The sequence below is a fragment of the Rhinopithecus roxellana genome, chromosome 12, assembly GCF_007565055.1.
Source record: "Rhinopithecus roxellana isolate Shanxi Qingling chromosome 12, ASM756505v1, whole genome shotgun sequence".
NCBI classification, from domain to species: Eukaryota; Metazoa; Chordata; class Mammalia; order Primates; family Cercopithecidae; genus Rhinopithecus; species Rhinopithecus roxellana.
In genome coordinates, this window is record NC_044560.1 from 120,387,716 (window position 1) to 120,407,371 (window position 19,656).

Genomic DNA, 19,656 nt, shown 5'->3' on the forward strand with positions numbered 1-19,656 from the left:
TGCACTCCAGCCTGGGCAACAAGAGTGAAACTCCATCTCAAAAAAAAAAAAAAATATATATATATATATATATATTTAATTATAAGAGTCATAAGTATGTGAAAAAGAGAATCATGTCTTTATCAATTTTCAAAAATTACTATTGCCAGTGATGAATAACAGTGTTGCTAGAACACTAATTTAGCCAAAAATATTTCTCCAGAAGTGTTTTATAGACAGCATCGTGTAGGAAATTGACCCCATCTCCATTCGTTGACTATTTTCAATCTGGAAATTAAATCTCTTGGGGAGTACTTTCTGCACACCTTGTTTCTATTTTCATAACCATATATATCGTCAAACCATTGAAAGCTGGACTTTATTCTCTCACTTTCATAATCATGAAAAGAAAAAAAAAGTTACTGATGGGGACTACGAAGACTTCGCATAACATAGATATCTTTTGCATAACCTAGGATTGTTAAAATCCTAACATGACTTTATTGGTCTCCTGTCTGCAACCAGTTAATGCTGGGTTGGGCCAGGGTTCCCCTCTTTCCCGTCACTTACCCATTCTTTTCATAGCCTCACCTAATATCATGACTTGAAGTAACAGTTTACGGTAACAACTCTCAAATTTATATATCCACTCTCGAACCCTCTGCCAATGTTGAATCACAGGTTGAGTAGATGGCACTACGCTTTGAGGTCTTACTGACTTTTCAAACTGATCATGCTTGAAATGGGAGTACTGGGCTTCCCTGCAAGCCTGCTCCACCAGCAGCCTCCCCACCTCAGGGTATGGGAAGTCCACACGTGGCGAACGCGAAGCCTATTACATCACCCGGAAGTCCCTGCATCCTTTGAAGGCTGGGCCCGGCCAAAGGAGGCCCAATAGAGGGCGGTCTGTCCTTTCCCAGCAGGCTGGGCACACTGTCAGGCGTCCTCCTTTGGGTGGCTATTTTAACTGCTCATTTATCCTTTTCTTCTATGAAAAGATCCAGAAAAGAGGCAAAGCGAGCGAGAAGTCGCGGGCCCAGCCCACAGCAGGGTAAGCACCTTTGTTCGGGGTCTGAATCGGGGCGACTATCCCCGCCTCCTGACCTCGATTTTCCTGAGCTTGAAGGGACCTTTCGACCCTCCGACTTGTGCCTATACTAAAGCGGCAGCCCTAAGACGACGCGGGGGTTCTGGTGCGCACTTACGTGGAGTCGGATGAGCTGGGTGAGTTCCCACACCCGGTAGATGTAAGGGAAAAACTGCATTACCCAGAAGGCACCGTCCTTTGTGTCGGCCGCGGACTCTGGGCCATTGACGGCCCAGGACAGGAGCGTTTTCTCCGGGCCAGGGCGGCGGAGGCGGGACTTCCGCTTCTTCGTGTGACGTCATCTCCGTGGGCCGGCTTGGCCCTGAAGCAGTGTGGGGCCTAGAGCGCTGGGTGGGCGCGTTCTGCGGCCTGAGCAGGGAAGGGTAGTGAAGCGGTTACGCCCCTTCTCCGCGTCTTGGCGGGAGCCTGACGCCCCGCTTCTCCCCTAACGAGGCGTCCCGCTGGCGCTCACCGAGGCCTAGGCCTCCGCAGCCGCCCTCCGTCTCCTCAGCCCCGACGCTGCGCCCTGGGCCTTGTGCGCATTTTTTTGGGGGGAAAACTGAGGCTCAGAGTGCGAAAGTCAGCCGCGATCGCCCCGCCCAGGACAGAGAAGGGCTGTGGTCGGCTGATCCGCGGCATTCCCGGGATGGCGGCGGCGTGGATGGCTCCGGCGCAGGTGAGTGGACGAGGTTTCGGCCTTGCTGCTGCTCTGCTATTTCTGGAGGCCTCGTGGGCAGGCTGGAAGCCAAGACAGCCACAGAATTTTTCTTTGTCGCCATCGTTTAAGAGAAATGGCCGTGGCTTGTCATTTCCTTTATCCGCAGTCCCGCAACAGTGTTGGCCCCTGATAGGTGTTCAGTCCGTGGTTGAAGGAGGAGTGATGCTTCCTTCTAGGGCTCTCATCACACTTCCCCTAAATCCAGCCTTCTCTGTTGCCTGCCAGCCCCTACCCCATCCCCCTGGCCAACCACCCCGACCTTGTGTCTTTGCGTTTTTCCCTGGTCCTTTGCTCTTCAGAGCCACCAACCTGACCGTACAGAGTCCTCTTCCATTTTCCAGCCTTTCTCCTTGACCCCCCTTTACCTCGAACACTGCCCCTGTAGTGGGGGGCCTCCCTCTCACATCCTTCTGGTCTCTGTCCAGATGTCACGTATTTGGAGGTGCCTTTTTTGGCAATTCCGGCTAAAGTGGCACCTTACACCCTTGCCCAGAGTCTGGTATTTTTGTATAGAGAATCTGATGGTATTAAAGAAGCTTGTGGATTTGAGTTTGTCAAGGACGTAATGAGAACAAAGAAAAATAATTAGGAAGAATGATATTAACTGACTGTCGTTGAGTCCTTGCTGTGGGCTGATCGGTGGGTAATATTTAACCCTCAGCTCGTTTAATCCTGATTTTTTTTTTTTTTTTTTTTTTTTGAGACGGAGCCTTGCTCTGTCGTCCAGGCTGTAGTACAGTGGCGTGACCTTGGCTCACTGCAAACTCCACCTTCTGGGTTCAAGCGATTCTCCTGCCTCAGCCTCCTGAGTAGCTGGGAGTACAGGTGCACGCCACCACGCCTGGCTAATTTTTGTATTTTTAGTAGAGACGGGGTTTTACCATGTTGGCCACGCTGGTCTTAAACTCCTGACCTCAGGTGATCCACCCGCCTTGGTCTCCCAAAGTGCTGGGATTACAGGTGTAAGCCGCCGCACCCGGCTTAATCCTGAACTCTTTAGAATTAGGTTATATTGTCATCGTTGTTTTACACAAGAGCAATTTGAGGGTCACAGACGTTCAATTACTTGCCTTGCAACACTGTAGCTCTTAAGATCAGAAACTAACAACTGGTATGTTTACCATCATAGTCTGTTTTTACCCTCTTCTTTACCTGCAATGGTTTGGGAAGCCTGGGGCTGACACCTAAAGTAAACTTTGCAAGATGAGGCCTCCTTCTGGCCGTGGTCTTGGGCATGAGGAGGCATGGCCTTTCATACTGGCGGAACTGTGGAGACTTAAAAAATGGTATATTGGTTGTTTAAGGAGTTCCCAGGGGACCTGTGTGGCTTCCACGGTGGTTTTATATGTGGTTCCCCTTACTCCCTTACCTGCTGACATATTCTGAGAGGGCATGTTTGTACGGTTATGTTGCTGAATGTACTCTCCTACTCAGCCAGGATAGATATAATCTCCAGAGGGTCCCATATTCTCATGGCTACAACCTGCTGTGCCCTCTGTGACTCTTGTTTGCTTGCTGCTGGAATATTCTGGCTTCAGGGATACCTGCTAGTAGGACTCAGGTAGAAAAGGAAGTGATGGCTCATTGTGAAGTCTCCCTGGAAGCAGGTCCAGGCCCTAACACCTGATCAGGTGCCACCACCTCAGGTGATTCTTTGGTGAGGTGGATGATGATGACTACACTTCTCTGCGCTTGTCCATGGGAGTGGCTGAAATGGATATATGGATTTGAAATGCTTCATCCTCATTAACTGCATTAACTTTGCTAATAGAGAAATGTCAGGTTACATAATTAGACCAGAGGGCCCTGGGCTTAAATCCTGCCTCTGTTGATAAGACCTGTGACTCTGGGCTCGGCATAGTGGCTCACACCTGTAATCCCTGCACTTTGGGAGGCCGAGGTGGGTGGATTGCTTGAGCCCAGGAGTTCAAGACCAGCCTGGGCAACATGGGGAAATCCTATCTCTACAAAAAATACAAAAAATTAGACTGGTGTGGCATCTTGTGCCTGTAGTCCCAGCTACACAGGAGGCTGAGGTGGGAGGATCACTAGACCACAGGAGGTCAGGGCTGCAGTGAGCCGACATTGTGCCACTGCACTCCAGCCTGGGTGACAGAGTGAGACCATCTAAAAAAAAAAAAAAAGACATGAAGACATGTGACTTTGGGTAGACTGGTAGAGCTTCTGGGACCTGAGATCTGGGCCTCAGGTCTCTGAGTGTGACATAGAGATGATGATGGTAAATTCAGATGCTGTGTGTAGCCTTTGCCTCAGTGTTTTTTTTGTTGTTTTTTTTTTTTACAAACAGTTTTTCTTTGTTTCATTTTCTTTCCTTTTTTTTTTTTTTTTTTTGAGACAGAGTCTAGCTCTGTTGCCAGGCCAGAGTTCAGTGGTGCGATCTTGGCTCACTGCAACCTCCGCCTCCCGTGTTCAAATGATTGTCCTGCCTCAGCCTGCCAAATAGCTAGGACTACAGGCACACACCACCACGCCCAGCTAATTTTTGTATTTTTAGTAGAGATGGGGTTTCACCTTGCCGGCCAGGATGGTCTCGATTTCCTGACCTCATGGTCTGCCCACCTCGGCCTCCCAAACTGCTGGGATTACAGGTGTGAGTCAGCATGCCCAACCTACAAACAGTTTTTCTTTAGTTCTTTTATTCTTTTTTTTTTTTTTGGAGGGGGGGGACAGAGTCTCGCTCCGTTGTCCAGGCTGGAGTGCAGTGGCATAATCTTGGGTCACTGCAACCTCTGCCTCCCAGGTTCAAGCTATTCTCCTGCCTCAGCCTCCCTAGTAGCTGGGATTACAGGTTTGTGCCACCACATCTGGCTACTTTTTGTATTCTTAATAGAGACGGGGTCTCACCATGTTGGTCAGGCTGGTCTCGAATTCCTGACCTCAGGTAATCCACGTGCCTCAGCCTCCCAAAGTGCTGGGATTACAGGCGTGAGCCACCATGCCCAGCCTTGACTATTCTTGATGAAGTGGGAAACACGGTTATACTGACCTGGAAATCGAGGCTCAGCGAAATGAAATGAGGTCCCCAAGGTCACATAGCAGGCACATGTTGATTTCAGGAATTTGGTTTTAAACCTCAGGAGTCTAGCTCCTGAGCTGGGGACTTTCAGTCACTTTACCATGGCATGTAAACCTGTCAGCATGAGGCAGGCACACAGGGAGGATCGGTAAGACTCAGTTACTGTTCCTGTTATTGTTGCTGGTGTTGATGTTTTTATTATTATTCTTTCCCATTTTTCTGATATGTCAGAGCGCTTACTGTCTGTGCCTCTCAGTCTACTTCGGATTGTCCTGACCTTATTTCTGTGTCAAGTTCTAGTGGTTTCCTGCATAGGAGGCTTGTTTTTTTGTTTTGTTTTTTTAAAGATGGAGTCTTGCTGTGTTGCCAGGCTGGAGTGCAGTGGCACGATCTCAACTCACTGCAGCCTCCACCTCCCAGGTTCAAGCAATTCTCCTGCCTCAGCCTCTTCTGTCTCCTCTTCGCTGCTGTAATCCATGCAAGGCAGTGTCCACATTCCCCTTGATCCTAGCACAGATCTTGGCCCTTTGGAGGTGCTTGGTGATTTGGCCTTTGATTCTCTGTGCATCTTTTGCAGTGCTGGAGTGACAGGTTCTAATCCTATTCCACAGTTGCAAAGGAAACATTACTGGCTCTGTTTGACTTTTCAGGAGTCTGTGACCTTCGAGGACGTGGCTGTGACATTTACCCAGGAGGAGTGGGGGCAGTTGGACGTGACCCAGAGGGCCTTGTACGTGGAGGTGATGCTGGAGACCTGTGGGCTTCTGGTCGCACTGGGTAAGGCCTGTCCTCTCCTCTCCAACATCAGGGGCACCTGAAAGCAGCTTCATTCTAGCCTAATTCAGCTTCATTCTGGCTTCAGGCCAGGCTAGTGGAATAGGTCTTGGGAGCCAGCCCTCCTGTTTCCCAAAGCCTGACTCAATTTTTTTTTTCTTTTTTTTTTTTTTTTTGAGACACAGTTTCGCTCTTGTTGCCCAGGCTGGAGTGCAATGGTGCGATCTTGGCTCACCACAACCTCCGCCTCCCAGATTCAAGTGATTCTCCTGCCTCAGCCTCCAGAGTAGCTAGGATTACAGGCATGTGCCCCCACACTCAGCTTATTTTATATTTTTAGTAGAGATGGGGTTTCTCCATGTTGGTCAGGCTGGTCTCAAACTCCCAACCTCAGGTGATCTGCCCACCTTGGCCTCCCAAAGTGCTGGGATTACAGGCGTGAGCCACCACGCCTGGCCTCATTATTTTGACTCACTTGATTCTTCCTGATCTCTTTGTGTCTTACTTAGAAAGGGTTGGCTAAGAAATGTAGTTTGCTTTTGGTCACAGCCAAAGGAGAGGGATGCGTTACCCGGAAATGGGGATGTTTTCTAGAACCCAAAGGCAGGATTTGCAGCCAGGCGCCTTGTGGGACTAACTGGGTATCTTGTGCTGGCTTCCCTTTATGGGTCTGCTCCTGTCACTGTCTTTTCATAGTGGCTTTTTCTGGCTTAGCTATTGTGTGGAATGAAGTGACCATCTAGTTCTTGTTCTCTGAGGCTCACACATTCCTTGGCACTACTACTTCCTTCATATTTTTGTTGTTTCTCTGTTGATACTCTTCTCATTTAATTTTCCCAGCATCCCCATCCTCAGTGAGTAAGGATAATAAGGCCATTGCAATGAACACCTCAGAAAATTCATTCATTCAGTTTAATAGATATACCTTCATTGTGAGATGCTGTTTGTTGCATTTTTTTCTTGATAAAAGTTCTTTCTTTTGTGAAGTGTTGATTTTGATGTTTGTGCAAATGTCTGTACGTGACAAAATTGCTGTTTGGAGTTCCCTCCCAGTTTTTTATTTTTCAGTGGTTCATGAAATGTCAAAGTATGGAGTCACCACGTCTACCCCTCACTCTGCTGCCTGGTTCCCTTAGGATTGAGTTCTTCCACTCATATCTCCCATTCTTCTTTATACCCTCCTTGTTTTGAGACTCCTGGCACCATACAGGGGTGTTCTCCATTTCCTCTGAGCACAGCACTTGGGAGACCAAGGTCTGATGCCTCAGGGTCCAATCCTAGCTCTACTCCTTGTCAGCTGTGTGTTCCTAGGCAAAGTACTGAACTCCTCTGTGCCTTAATTTTCTTTTTAGAATTTTTTATTTCTTTATACCCATGCCAGTGCAGAAAAGTGCCTCAATTTTCTTGTGGGTAAAATGGGACAGTATGTGGCAAAAAAGGCATACCTTTGTTTCATTGCGCTTTGCTTTACTGCACCTAGCAGTTCCTGTGTTTTTAGAAGTTGAATGTTTGTGGCAACCCTGAATTGAGCAAGTCTGTCCCAACCATTTTTCCAACAGCATGTGCTCACTTTTTGTCTGTGTCACATTTTGGTAATTCTTGCAGTATTTCAAATGTTTTTTTTTTTTTTTTTTTTTTTTCCTGAGACAGAGTCTCGCTCTGTCACCCAGGCTGGAGTGCTGTGGCCGGATCTCAGCTCACTGCAAGCTCCGCCTCCCGGGTTCATGCCATTCTCCTGCCTCAGCCTCCCACATAGCTGGGACTACAGGCGCCGCCACCTCGCCCGGCTAGTTTTTTGTAGTTTTTAGTAGAGACGGGGTTTCACCGTGTTAGCCAGGATGGTCTCGATCTCCTGACCGCGTGATCCGCCCATCTCGGCCTCCCAAAGTGCTGGGATTACAGGCTTGAGCCACCGCGCCCGGCCTCAAATGTTTTTTATTAATATTACATCTATTGCGGTGATCTGTGATCAGTGATCTTTGATGTTACTGTTGTAATTGCTGTGAGGCACCTTGAACTGCACCGTGTAAGACAGCTTTATCGATAAATGTTATGTGTGTTCTGACTGCTCCACTTACTGGCCACTCCCTCTCTGTGTCTCTCCTTGGGCTTCCGTATTCTCTGAGATACAACAGTAATGCAGTCAAGTCAATTAATAACCCTGAAATGGAAGCCAGATGCGTCTAATCCCAGCTACTCTGGAGGCTGAGATGGGAGGATTGCTTCAGTCTAGGAGTTCGAGACCAGCCTGGGCATCATAATAAGCGTCCATCTCTTTCACTTTTTGAATAAGCTATAACTCATATACTGTGTTGTGCAAAAATCGTAAGTCCATTCACTGAGGCCGGGTGTGGTGGCTTACGCCTGTAATCCCAGCACTTTGGGAGGCTGAGGCGGGCAGATCTCCTGAGGTCAGGAGTTTGAGACCAGCCTGGCCAACATGGCGAAATCCCGTCTCTACTAAAAATATGAAACAATTAGCCAGGCATGGTGGTGCACACCTGTAGTCCCAGCTACTCGGGGGGCTGAGGCAGGAGAATCGCTTAAACTCAGGAGGCGGAGCTTGCAGTGAGCCGAGATCGTGACACTGCACTCCAGCCTAGGCGACAAAAGGAGATAGTGTCTCAAAAAAAAAAAAAAAAAGACAGAAGTCCACTCACTGAATTTTTGCTTATGTATAAACCAAAGTAACTGCCACCTACATCAATACATAGGCGATATCCAGCTCCTCATCAGAGTTTTGTGCCCTCGATAGCCTCTTTAATTCTTTTTTTTTTTTTTTTTTTGAGACGGAGTCTCGCTCTGTGGCCCAGGCGGGAGTGCAGTGGCCAGATCTCAGCTCACTGCAAGCTCCGCCTCCCGGGTTCACGCCATTCTCCTGCCTCAGTCTCCCGAGTAGCTGGGACTACAGGTGCCTGCCACCTCACCCGCCTAGTTTTTTGTATTTTTTAGTAGAGACGGGGTTTCACCGTGTTAGCCAGGATGGTCTCGATCTCCTGACCTCGTGATCCGCCCGCCTCGGCCTCCCAAAGTGCTGGGATTACAGGCTTGAGCCACCGCGCCTGGCCAGCCTCTTTAATTCTATTCGCTCGTATTTAGACTTCAAGAGCACAGATTGGTTGGCTGTTGTTGAACTACACAGTGTGTTCTCTGACATATCTGTCTTTTTTTTTTTTTGAGGCGGAGTCTCGCTCTGTCGCCCGGACTGGAGTGCGGTGGCCAGATCTCAGCTCACTGCAAGCTCCGCCTCCCGGGTTTACGCCATTCTCCTGCCTCAGCCTCCCGAGTAGCTGGGACTACAGGCGCCCGCCACCTCGCCCAGCTAGTTTTTGTATTTTTAGTAGAGACGGGGTTTCACCGTGTTAGCCAGGATGGTCTCGATCTCCTGACCTCGTGATTCGCCCGTCTCGGCCTCCCAAAGTGCTGGGATTACAGGCTTGAGCCACCGCGCCCGGCCCATATCTGTCTTTTGATCATCACGTCTGTGTTTTCTTTGCACGTGTTTATATACAGTCGGAGTTGGTTCATTCTCAATATGTTGTAGTTTCTCATTGTATGTGAAGCTGCCATTCATTTGTCCATTACCCTGCTGATGGATGTTCTTGTTGTTTTCAGTTTTTGGATATTATAAAGGATGTTGCTGAGAGTATTATTGTTCATATTTTCTGGTGGATGTAAATACTGGTTTCTGAATTTTCTGTTAACAGTAAATTGTGTTAGAATATACTCTAATGTGTGTACACATCAGGTCATGGAGTAGGTTGTATATTCAGCTTTCTTTTTTTCTTTATTATCTTTCGTAGAGATGGGGTCTCATTGTGTTGCCCAGGCTCATCTTGAACTCGTGGCCTGCACTGATCTCCCCTCCTTGGCCTCCCAAAGTGCTGGGATTATAGGCATGAGCTACCCTGTGTGGCCATGTTCAGCTTTAAAAGAAACTGCCTAGCAGTTCTGCAGAATGTACCATTTCACTTTCTGACCATGGACATGTGAAAGCTTCCAGTGCTCCACATCTTCATCATCACCTGATAACATCGTTCCCTTTTGGGAGGTCTAGGCAGGCAGATCACTTGAGGTCAGGAGTTACCAGCCTGGCCATCATGGTGAAACCCCATCTCTACTAAAAATAAAAAAATTAGCTGAGTGTCGTGGCAGGTGCCTATAATCCCAGCTACTCAGGAGGATGAGGTAGGAGAATCGCTTGAGCCTGGGAGGTGGAGGTTGCAGTGAGCCAAGATCACACCACTGTACTCCGGACTGGATGACAGAGCGAGACCCCATCTCAAAACAACAAACAAACAAAAAAATATCATTTCATTTTACTGTTTGAGTCCCTGTGGTAGGTTTCTCTGTATCACAGCACAGAAACCATTGTAAGGTCACTCCTTTCATTCCTCATTTTCAAATACAACAGTGACCATATGATAACTGATGATGGCCCACAATTTACCGATCTCTTATGTACTGTCTAGCACTGTGCCAAGTGCTTTATAGAAATTTTCCCCTTTTTTAAGAGACAGGATCTTGCTCTGTCGCCCAGGCTGGAGTGCAGTGGCACCATCGTAGCTCACTGTAGCCTTAAACTCCTGGGCTCAAGCAATTCTGCAAAGTAGCTGGAACTACAGGCTCACGCTACAATGTCTGGCTAATTTATTAATTTTTTTGTAGAGACGGGGTGTTGCTATATTGCCCAGGCTACTCTTGAACTCTGGGCCTCAAGCAATTCTTCTGCCTTAGCCTCCCAAAAGTCACAGGATTACAGGCATGAGCCACCGTGCCCAGCCAAGAATTTTCCTATTTAACCCTCATCACACCCTATGAGACAGAATCTGAGAGTTTCTGTTTTTCAGATGAGGAAGTGGAGACTAGGATCAGCTAAATCATTTCTCTGACATTAGCTGATTTGGTGCAGGCAAGATTTGAACTGAGATGTTTTGACTCCAGAGCTACACTCTTAACCTCCCTTTAGTATGAACTCACAATTCAGCACAGAGTTTTCCTAGTTTGTGCTTGAGTATTGGGCCCTCTTAGATTCTCTTTCTCTATTCTCTCTGGACTTTGGTTCTCTTCTTACTCTGATCTTCACTTTTATGTTGGCTTCATCAGTTATCTCATAGCCAATCCTTGTTACTCTTAAATACTCTCCAAGGCTAATCCACACATTCTTTTTATTTATTATTACTATTTTTTTTTAAGAGATGGGATCTGGCTATGTTGCCCAGGCTGGTCTTGAACTCCTGGGCTCAGCTTCCTGAGTAGCCAGGATTACAGGCAGTACCTTTCAGATTGTGTCTTTTTCTAGTGTTTTCAGGTTATTGTTTCTCAGGGTTGTTTGAATTTCTGGATCAGTTTTGAGAGAACTGGTAACTTTATATTATCAGTTTCTTCATTCAGGTAGATCTTTATTGTCTTGAAATAAAGTTTTATTATTTTCTTTTTTTTTCTTTTTCTTTAAACGGAGTCTCACTGTCTCCCAGGCAGAAGTGCAGTGGCGCGATCTCGGCTCACTGCAAACTCCACCTCCCGGGTTCACCCCATTCTCCTGCCTCAGCCTCCCAAGTAGCTGGGACTACAGGCACCCGCCACCACGCCCGGCTAATTTTTTGTACTTTTAGTAGAGACGGGGTTTCACCGTGTTAGCCAGGATGGTCTCAATCTCCTGACCTCGTGATCTGCCAGCCTCAGCCTCCCAAAGTGCTGGGATTACAGGCGTGAGCCACCGCGCCTGGCAGAAGTTTTATTATTTTCTTTTTTCAAGATCCAGTTGTTTGTTAGCCTTTTCGCCTATTTTTCACCCTGACACAGTGGATTCTATATGTCTACCAGGATTCTGTTCACGCTTTGTCCTAGGAGCTCTGTCCTAGGAGTAGCCGTGGCCATCCCTGGCTGTCCCTGAAGCAGAATCTTGAGCATCAGCTTCCTCTCTGCCCCTTCCTGTCACTGAATCCTGACCAGCCTTAACTTCTCATGGGGCTGCCTCGTCTCACTGCAGTCCCCTAGATTCACTGAAGACTCTGTGTCTTTGTATATTCTATGTCCTAAGGCTAATATGTCCTTCTCACTTTAAGCTCATGAAGCATCCTCTGGGAAGCTTCCTTGGCCTCTTCCTGGCCCTGCCCCATCTAGGCTACATTAAGTGCCCCTTCCCTGGCCTCTTGTAGCACCTTGACATGTTCTTGAGCAAGCTCACCATACAGTGTCGTCATTATGTTGTCCACCTAGTCGCATCTTGACTGTGAGTGGGGATGTCTATTCCAGTCTGTACTCTGCTTGAGCTTCTTCCTCTGGGTTTCTCTTTTAAAATTTCAAGAGTTGGCCAGGCACAGTGGGTCACGTCTATAATCCCAGCACTTTGGAGGCAGAGGTGGGCGGATTACTTGAGCCCAGGAGTTTGAGACCAGCTTGGGCAACATGGTGAAACCCCATCTCTATAAAAAAAAAAAATACAAAAAATTTAGCCAGGCGGGATGGTTCACGCCTGTAATTCTAGCATTTTGGAAGGCCGAGATGGATAGATTACCTGAGGTCAGGAGTTCCAGACCAATCTGGCCAACATGGTGAGACCCCATCTCTAAAAATGCAAAAAAATGAGCCCAGCATGGTGGCGCATACCTGTAATCCCAAGCCAATCGGGAGGCTGATTCAGGAGAGTCGCTTGGACCCAGGAGGCAGAAGTTGCAGTGAACTGAGATCATGCCACTGCGCTCCAGCCTAGGCAACAGAGTGAAATTCCATCTAAAAAAACAAAAACAAACAAACAAAAAAGCCAGGCGTGGTGGCACATGCCTGTAGTCTAGCTACCTGGGAAGCTGAGGTGGGCGGATCGCGGGTGAGCCGCCTCAACCTCCCAAACCAAAGTGCTGGGATTTTAGGCATGAGCCACCGCGCCTGGCCTTTTTTTGAGATGGGTTTCCCTCTGTCACCCAGGCTGGAGTGTAGTGGCTCAGTCTTGGCTCACTGCAGCCTCCACCTCCCAGGTTCAAGCGATCCTTCTGTCTCAACCTCCCAAGTAGCTGGGATTATAGGTGCCTGCCACCAAGCCTGGCCAATTTTTGTATTTTTAGTAGACATGGGGTTTCACCATGTTGGCCAGGCTGGTCTCGAACTCCTGACCTCAAGTGATCCACCTGCCTCAGCCTCCCAAAGTGCTGGGATTACAGGCATCAGACACTGTACCCAGCCCATCAAATCATAGCTATTTTCAAATCATCACTATTTTCATCTTATTGTTCTCACCAAAATGGTGGTTTCATTTCTTCTATATACTGTTTTTTTTTTTTTTTTTTTTTGAGACGGAGTCTCTCTCTGTGGCCCAGGCTGGAGTGCAGTGGCCGGATCTCAGCTCACGGCAAGCTCCGCCTCCCGGGTTCACACCATTGTCCTGCCTCAGCCTCCCGAGTAGCTGGGACTACAGGCGTCCGCCACCTCGCCCGGCTAGTTTTTTGTATTTTTTAGTAGAGACGGGGTTTCACCGTGTTAGCCAGGATGGTCTCGATCTCCTGACCTCGTGATCCGCCCGCCTCGGCCTCCCACAGTGCTGGGATTACAGGCGTGAGCCACCGCGCCCGGCCCCTTCTATACTATCTTAATAAGCTCTTTTGTGTATTGTATTCCCTTCAGGTGACAGCACAAAACCTGAGACCGTAGAGCCTAACCCTTCTCACCTGGCCTTGCCTGAGGAAGTCTCACTCCAGGAACAGCTGGCACAGGGAGTCCCAGGATACTCCTATTTTGGGCAGGCCATGGATCAGGATGGGCCATCTGAAATGCAGGAATATTTTTGAGACCAGGGACAGACCCACAGAGTGAGAATCTCCATGGGAAAATGAGCCTTGAAAATGAAGGTTTGGCGACAGCTGATGGTATATGTTCAATGATGATACAGAACCAAGTCTCACCAGAAGATGCTCTTTATGGATTTGACTCATATGGACCAGTTACAGATTCCCTGATTCACGAAGGGGAAAATTCCTATAAATTCGAGGAAATGTTTAATGATAATTGCTTCCTTGTTCAGCATGAGCAGATTCACCCTCGTGTGAAGCCCTATGATTGCCCAGAATGTGGGAAAGCCTTCGGCAAGAGCAAACACCTCCTTCAGCATCACATCATCCATACTGGGGAGAAGCCCTATAAATGCATGGAGTGTGGGAAAGACTTCAACCGCAGGTCACACCTCACACGGCACCAGCGGACTCACAATGGAGATAAGCCCTTTGTGTGCAGCGAATGTGGAAGGACCTTCAACCGCGGGTCACACCTGACACGGCACCAGCGGGTTCACAGTGGAGAGAAGCCTTTTGTGTGCAATGAATGTGGAAAGGCCTTCACCTACCGCTCCAATTATGTTTTGCATAACAAGAGCCACAATGAGAAGAAACCCTTCGCATGCAGCGAATGTGGAAAAGGCTTTTATGAGAGTACAGCCCTCATTCAACACTTCTTTATCCACACTGGGGAGAGGCCCTTTAAGTGCCTTGAGTGTGGGAAGGCCTTCAACTGCAGGTCACACCTCAAGCAGCATGAGCGGATTCACACTGGTGAGAAGCCCTTTGTGTGCAGTCAATGTGGAAAGGCCTTCACTCACTACTCCACCTATGTCTTGCATGAAAGAGCCCACACCGGAGAAAAGCCTTTTGAGTGCAAAGAATGTGGGAAAGCCTTTAGCATTCGAAAAGACCTCATTCGCCACTTCAACATCCACACTGGAGAGAAGCCCTATGAGTGTTTACAGTGTGGAAAGGCTTTTACCCGCATGTCAGGGCTCACAAGGCACCAGTGGATTCATACTGGAGAGAAGCCCTACGTATGCATCCAATGTGGGAAAGCCTTTTGTCGGACCACAAACCTCATTCGACACTTCAGCATCCACACTGGAGAGAAGCCCTATGAGTGCGTGGAGTGCGGGAAGGCCTTCAACCGCAGGTCACCCCTCACAAGGCACCAGCGGATTCACACTGCAGAGAAGTCCCATGAACGCATCCAGAGTGGGAACGTTTCTTGCGAGAGCACAGATCTGGTTCAACACTCCATCATCCAGACTGAGAGTAGCCCAGAGAGTGCAGCGAATATGGAAGCACCTTCAATTGCCGCTCATTCCTCCTCACTCGACATCAACGGATTCATCCTGGGAGAAACCCTACCATTGTAACAGATGTGGGAAGACCTTTTACACACTTCAGTCAACATCCACGAATTCCTGTTAGGGAAAGAGTTTTTGAATATCACCGCTGAAGAAAATCTGTGGTGAGAGGAAACATCGTACCGTCTGGTCATTCATACTGAAGAGAAGCTTCATAAGCATCATCTTTGTGTGAAAACCTGTTTTAGATAATCATTTGTCATCTAAACAATTATGTTAGAAATTGACACAGCCAAGAGTCTTATTCTACATCTGATAATTCGCCCATGAGAGAGACCCAATGGTTATTGTGCACTTAGGAAAACCTTCAGCCACATCTTTCTTGTTAGTTTACAGTGAAATGTTATCTCAGGGACATTCAAGCAAAGGAGGAGGAGTCATAGGGAAGAGAAAGAAATGGAAGCACAGCTTCTTTCAGACTTCCCTGACAAGCCCATGGCAGTTTGTTATCTCCTCGTTATTTTATTTGGGAGAGGAAAATGTTTCAGAAACACAAGGGCCTCATCCCCTTTATTTTCCCTGTGTACATTCACTGCTGTCCAGTGCTGTAGACAAATGGTTTGTTTGAAAACATTTTGTGAAAGCCTACTTTGTTCCACAGCATTGTCTCTACTCTTGAGGAGCAGAAGCATATATCTTTATGAGAAAGATGGAGGCTTGAGTTATGAAATACTTTGACATTTAAGGAGATAAGGATGTGCATATGAATGGGCACATTTTACTGCACACTTCAAACGCTTTGATTTTTTTAAAAAATTGTTTCTTCTTGTGTCTTTAACCACCCAGTACACATACTTTTTTCTTGATATGGATCTACTTGTTAATTTCTTTTTCTTTATTTTTCTGCGGGATGGAGATGATATTGTAGCTGTTTGTACATAATATAATCCAGGGAGTCCTAGTTCTTCCCTCTGATTGTGGTTTCTCAGCTTCTTTACTCCTCTTTAGAGAGAGTAAATAGTTCAAAGTTCACCTCAGCAATTTTCTAGAGGACATTTTGGAACCAAAAATGAAATAAGACATGTAGCTAAATTAAAGGATTATGATAAACTCAGAAAATAAACACAAAGAAGGAATCTCATTTTTCAGTCTTACAGAAGATTGTGTGTAGGCTGACTATAAAGTGACTGGAATTTTAACAGGTGAACCTGCATGTGTATATGCAGGTAGTTGTCACTACGGATTTAGTCCAGTCATAGTAATTAATATGTTTAATCGGAATATTTTGGAATTTCTCTTTTGGTATTCTTTTGTTTCTTTTATTGTTTTTAATTGACACGTAATGTTTATGGGGTTCGGTGTGATATTTCAATATATGTGTGCTAAGAGTAATGATCAGGGTAATTAGTATATCCATCTCCTCAAGCATTTATCATTTCTTTGTGTTTAGCAACATTCACAGTCTGCTTTTCTAGCTATTTGAAAATATAAAATGTATTGCCAATTGTACTCATTCTGCAGTGCCACAGAACACTACAACTTATTCAAATGGAATCTCACTTGGTGTAATTTTGTATTTGTTAACCAATCTCTGTCTGCCTCCCTGCTATCCTTCCCAGCTTCTGGTTACCACCATTCTGCTCAACTTTTTATGCTTCCATATGAGTAGAAACAGAGAGTATTTATCTTTCTGTGCCTAGCTTATTTCACTTAATATCTTTCAAGCTCATTCATGTTGCTGTGAAAGACAGGTTTATTTTTCATGGCTGAGTAGTATTCCATTGTGTATATATGCCATGTTTTTTTTCTTCAATCATCTGATAATGGACACTTAGATTGATTTCTTAGCTATTATGAATAGTGCTTCAATAAACGTAGGAGTGTAGATCTCTTTGACATATGAATTTTTTTTTCTTGGATATATGCCCAGTAGTGACATAGATCACTACCAGTGGATCATATGGTAGTTATATTTTTAACTTTTGTTTATTTTTAATTTTTTAAAATGGGGTCTTGCTGTGTTATTCAGGCTGGTCTCAGACTCCTGGGCTCAAGCAGTCCTCCACCTCAGCCTCCTGAGTAACTGGGACTACAGGCACACACCACCATGCCTGGCTGTAGTTTTAGATTTTTGAGGAACATCCATACTATTTTCCATATGGCTGTACTAATTAGCATTCCTGCCAGCCATATATAAGAGTTCCCCCTTTTCCATGTTCTCAGCAGCATTTTTTATTTTTTATCTTTGGTAATAGCCATCCTAACTGAGGTGAAATCATATCTCAGTTTGGTTTTGATTTGCATTTCCATGTTTAGCGATGTTGAGCATTTTTTCATATACTTGGCCATTTGTATGTCTCCTTTTGAGGGATGTCTATTCACCTTACCCATTTTAAAATCAGATTTTCTATTATTATTATTATTTGCTATTGAGTTCCTGGTGTATTCTGGATATTAATCCCTTTCAGATGAATAGTTTGCAAATATTTTATCCCACTTCACTAGTTGTCTCTTCATTCTGTTTCCTTTGCTGTGCAGAAGTTTTTTAGTTTAATGTAATCGCTTTATTTGTGCTTTTGTTAAACCTTGATTTTTAGGTCATCATAAAATCTTTGCCCAGACCAATATTCTGAAGCATTTCCCCTATGTTTTCTTCTAGTAGTTTCATAGTTTTTGCTCTTACATTTAAGCTTTTAAACCATTTTTAGTTGATTATCCTGAGAGCATAGATTCAAATTGCCCTAAAAGTACATTCCCAATTTTTGTTTTTGCTTTTAAATTATTTTTTAGAGACATAGTCTCACATTGCCCAGCTTGGTCCTGAACTCCTGGACTAGAGTCAGCCTCGACTCAGCCTTCTGAGTAGCTAGGATTACAGGTATGAGCCAGCATACTTGGTGTTTTGAGTTGATTTTTGTACATGGTGAGAGATGAGTCTAGTTTCATTCTTTTGCATATGAATATCCAGTGTCCCAGCACCATTTATTGAAGAGACTGTCCTCTTCCCAGTGAATGTTCTTTGTGCCTTTATTAGAAATCAGTTGGCCGTAAATGGGATTTATTCCTGGGCTCTCTGTTTTGTTCCATTTGTCTGTGTGGTTTTTGAAAAATACCTGTACCATGTTGTATTGTTTACCGTCACTTTGTAGTATATTTCAAGGTCCGGTAGTGTGAACAAAACTCCCATTTTGTTCTTTTTGCTTAGGATTGCTTTGGATATTCAGTATCTTTTGTGATATCATGAATTTTAGGGTTACTCTTTGTATTTCTGTGAAAAATGTCATTGATAATTTGTTAGAGAGTGCATTGAATCTGTAGATCACTTGAGGTAGTATGTTCATTTTTGTTCCATAAGCTATCTTTTACAGGAAAGTATGTTCATTTTTATAATATTAACCATTCTAATCCATGACCATGGGATGTTTTTCCATTTTTATGTGTGTCCTCTTTGATTTACTTCATTGGTGTTACATAGTTTTCCTTGTATTCTTATTTTACTTTTGTTGAAGTATTATCAATGGGATGGCTTTCTTGATTTATTTTTCAGCTAATTCATTGTTGGTGTGTAGAAATGCTGCTGATTTTTGCATGTTGATTTTATATCCTGCAACTTCAGTGAATTTATCAGTCCTAAGAGTTTTTTAGTGCCACTTTTGGAGTTTAGGGTTTTCTATATATTTGATCCTGTCATGTGCATACAGGGATAATTTGACTTCATCCTTTCTGATTTGCATGCCCTTTATTTCTTTGTCTTGCCTGATTCCTCTGTCTCAGACTTTTTGTACTTTTGTTAAATAAAAGGTGTGAAAGTGGGCATACTTGTTTTGTTTCAGATTATAGGGGGAAAGCTTTCAGCTCTTTCCCTTTAAGAATGATGTTAGCTGTGGTATGTTATTTATTTCCTTTATTATGTTGAGGTACGTTGTTTCTTTTTTTTTTCTTTTTTTTTTTTTTTTGAGATGGAGTCTCACTCTGTTGCCCAGGCTGGAGTGCAGTGGTGGCATGATCTCAGCTCACTGCAAGCTCTGCCTTCCAGGTTCACACCATTCTCCTGCCTCAGCCTTCCGAGTAGCTGGGACTACAGGCACCCACCACCACACCCAGCTAATTTTTTGTATTTTTAGTAGAGATGGGATTTCACCATGTTAGCCAGGATGGTCTCGATCTCCTGACCTCGTGATCCACCCACCTTGGCCTCCCAAAGTGCTGGGATTACAGGGGTGAGCCACCACACCCGGCCCATTCTTTCTATTATCATGTGTAATTTGTTTAGAGTTTTCATCATGAAGGGGTATTGAATGTTACCAGAGGGTTTTTCTCCATCTATGGAGATGATCACATTTTTTGTTCTTCATTCTGTTGATGTATCATGTTTATTGTTTTGTGTATGCTGAACCATTGTCGCATCCCTGGAATGAATTCCACTTGGTTATGGTAAACAATCTTTTTGATGTACTTTTGGATTTGGTTGGCTAGTATTTTGCTGAGGAGTTTTGCATTTATGTTCAAAAGGAATATTGGCCTGTAGTTTTCTTTTGAATGTGTGTGTCCTTGTCTGGTGCTTGTGTCATGGTAATGCTGGCTTGTGGAATGAGTTTAGAATACTTCCCTCCTCTTCATTATTCTGGGAAAGTTTCAGAAGAATTCATATTTAATTCTTCTAAAATGTTTGGTAGAATTCAGCCGTGAAGCCATCATATCATGGACTTTCCTTTGACGGGTGACTTTATATGACTGATTAAATCTTGTTACTCAGAATTGGTCAGTTCAAGTTTTCTGTTTCTTCTTGGTTCAATCCTCATGGGTTGTATGTGTCTAGGAATTTATTTTCTGTAGGTTTTCCAATTTTTTGGTTTGTAGTTGTTCATAATAGTCTCTAATGACTCTGTACTTTTGTGGTATCAGTTACAGTGTCATTTTTGTGTGCATTTGATTTTGAGTCTTTTCTCTTGGTTAGTCTAATGGTTTCTTATCTTTTC

At 45.2% G+C, this 19,656-nt stretch overlaps 1 protein-coding gene across 1 annotated transcript; it reads left to right on the top strand.

The window, feature by feature from the left end:
• The first annotated feature begins 329 nt into the window (after positions 1 to 329).
• On the top strand, positions 330 to 16,075 carry ZNF460 (zinc finger protein 460). The gene is given in 4 exon segments (XM_010387016.2): positions 330 to 1,742; positions 5,472 to 5,598; positions 13,216 to 13,374; positions 13,377 to 16,075. Coding segments are annotated over 4 exon segments (1,686 nt in total). The 5' UTR covers positions 330 to 1,712; the 3' UTR covers positions 14,747 to 16,075.
• Positions 16,076 to 19,656: the final 3,581 nt, after the last annotated feature.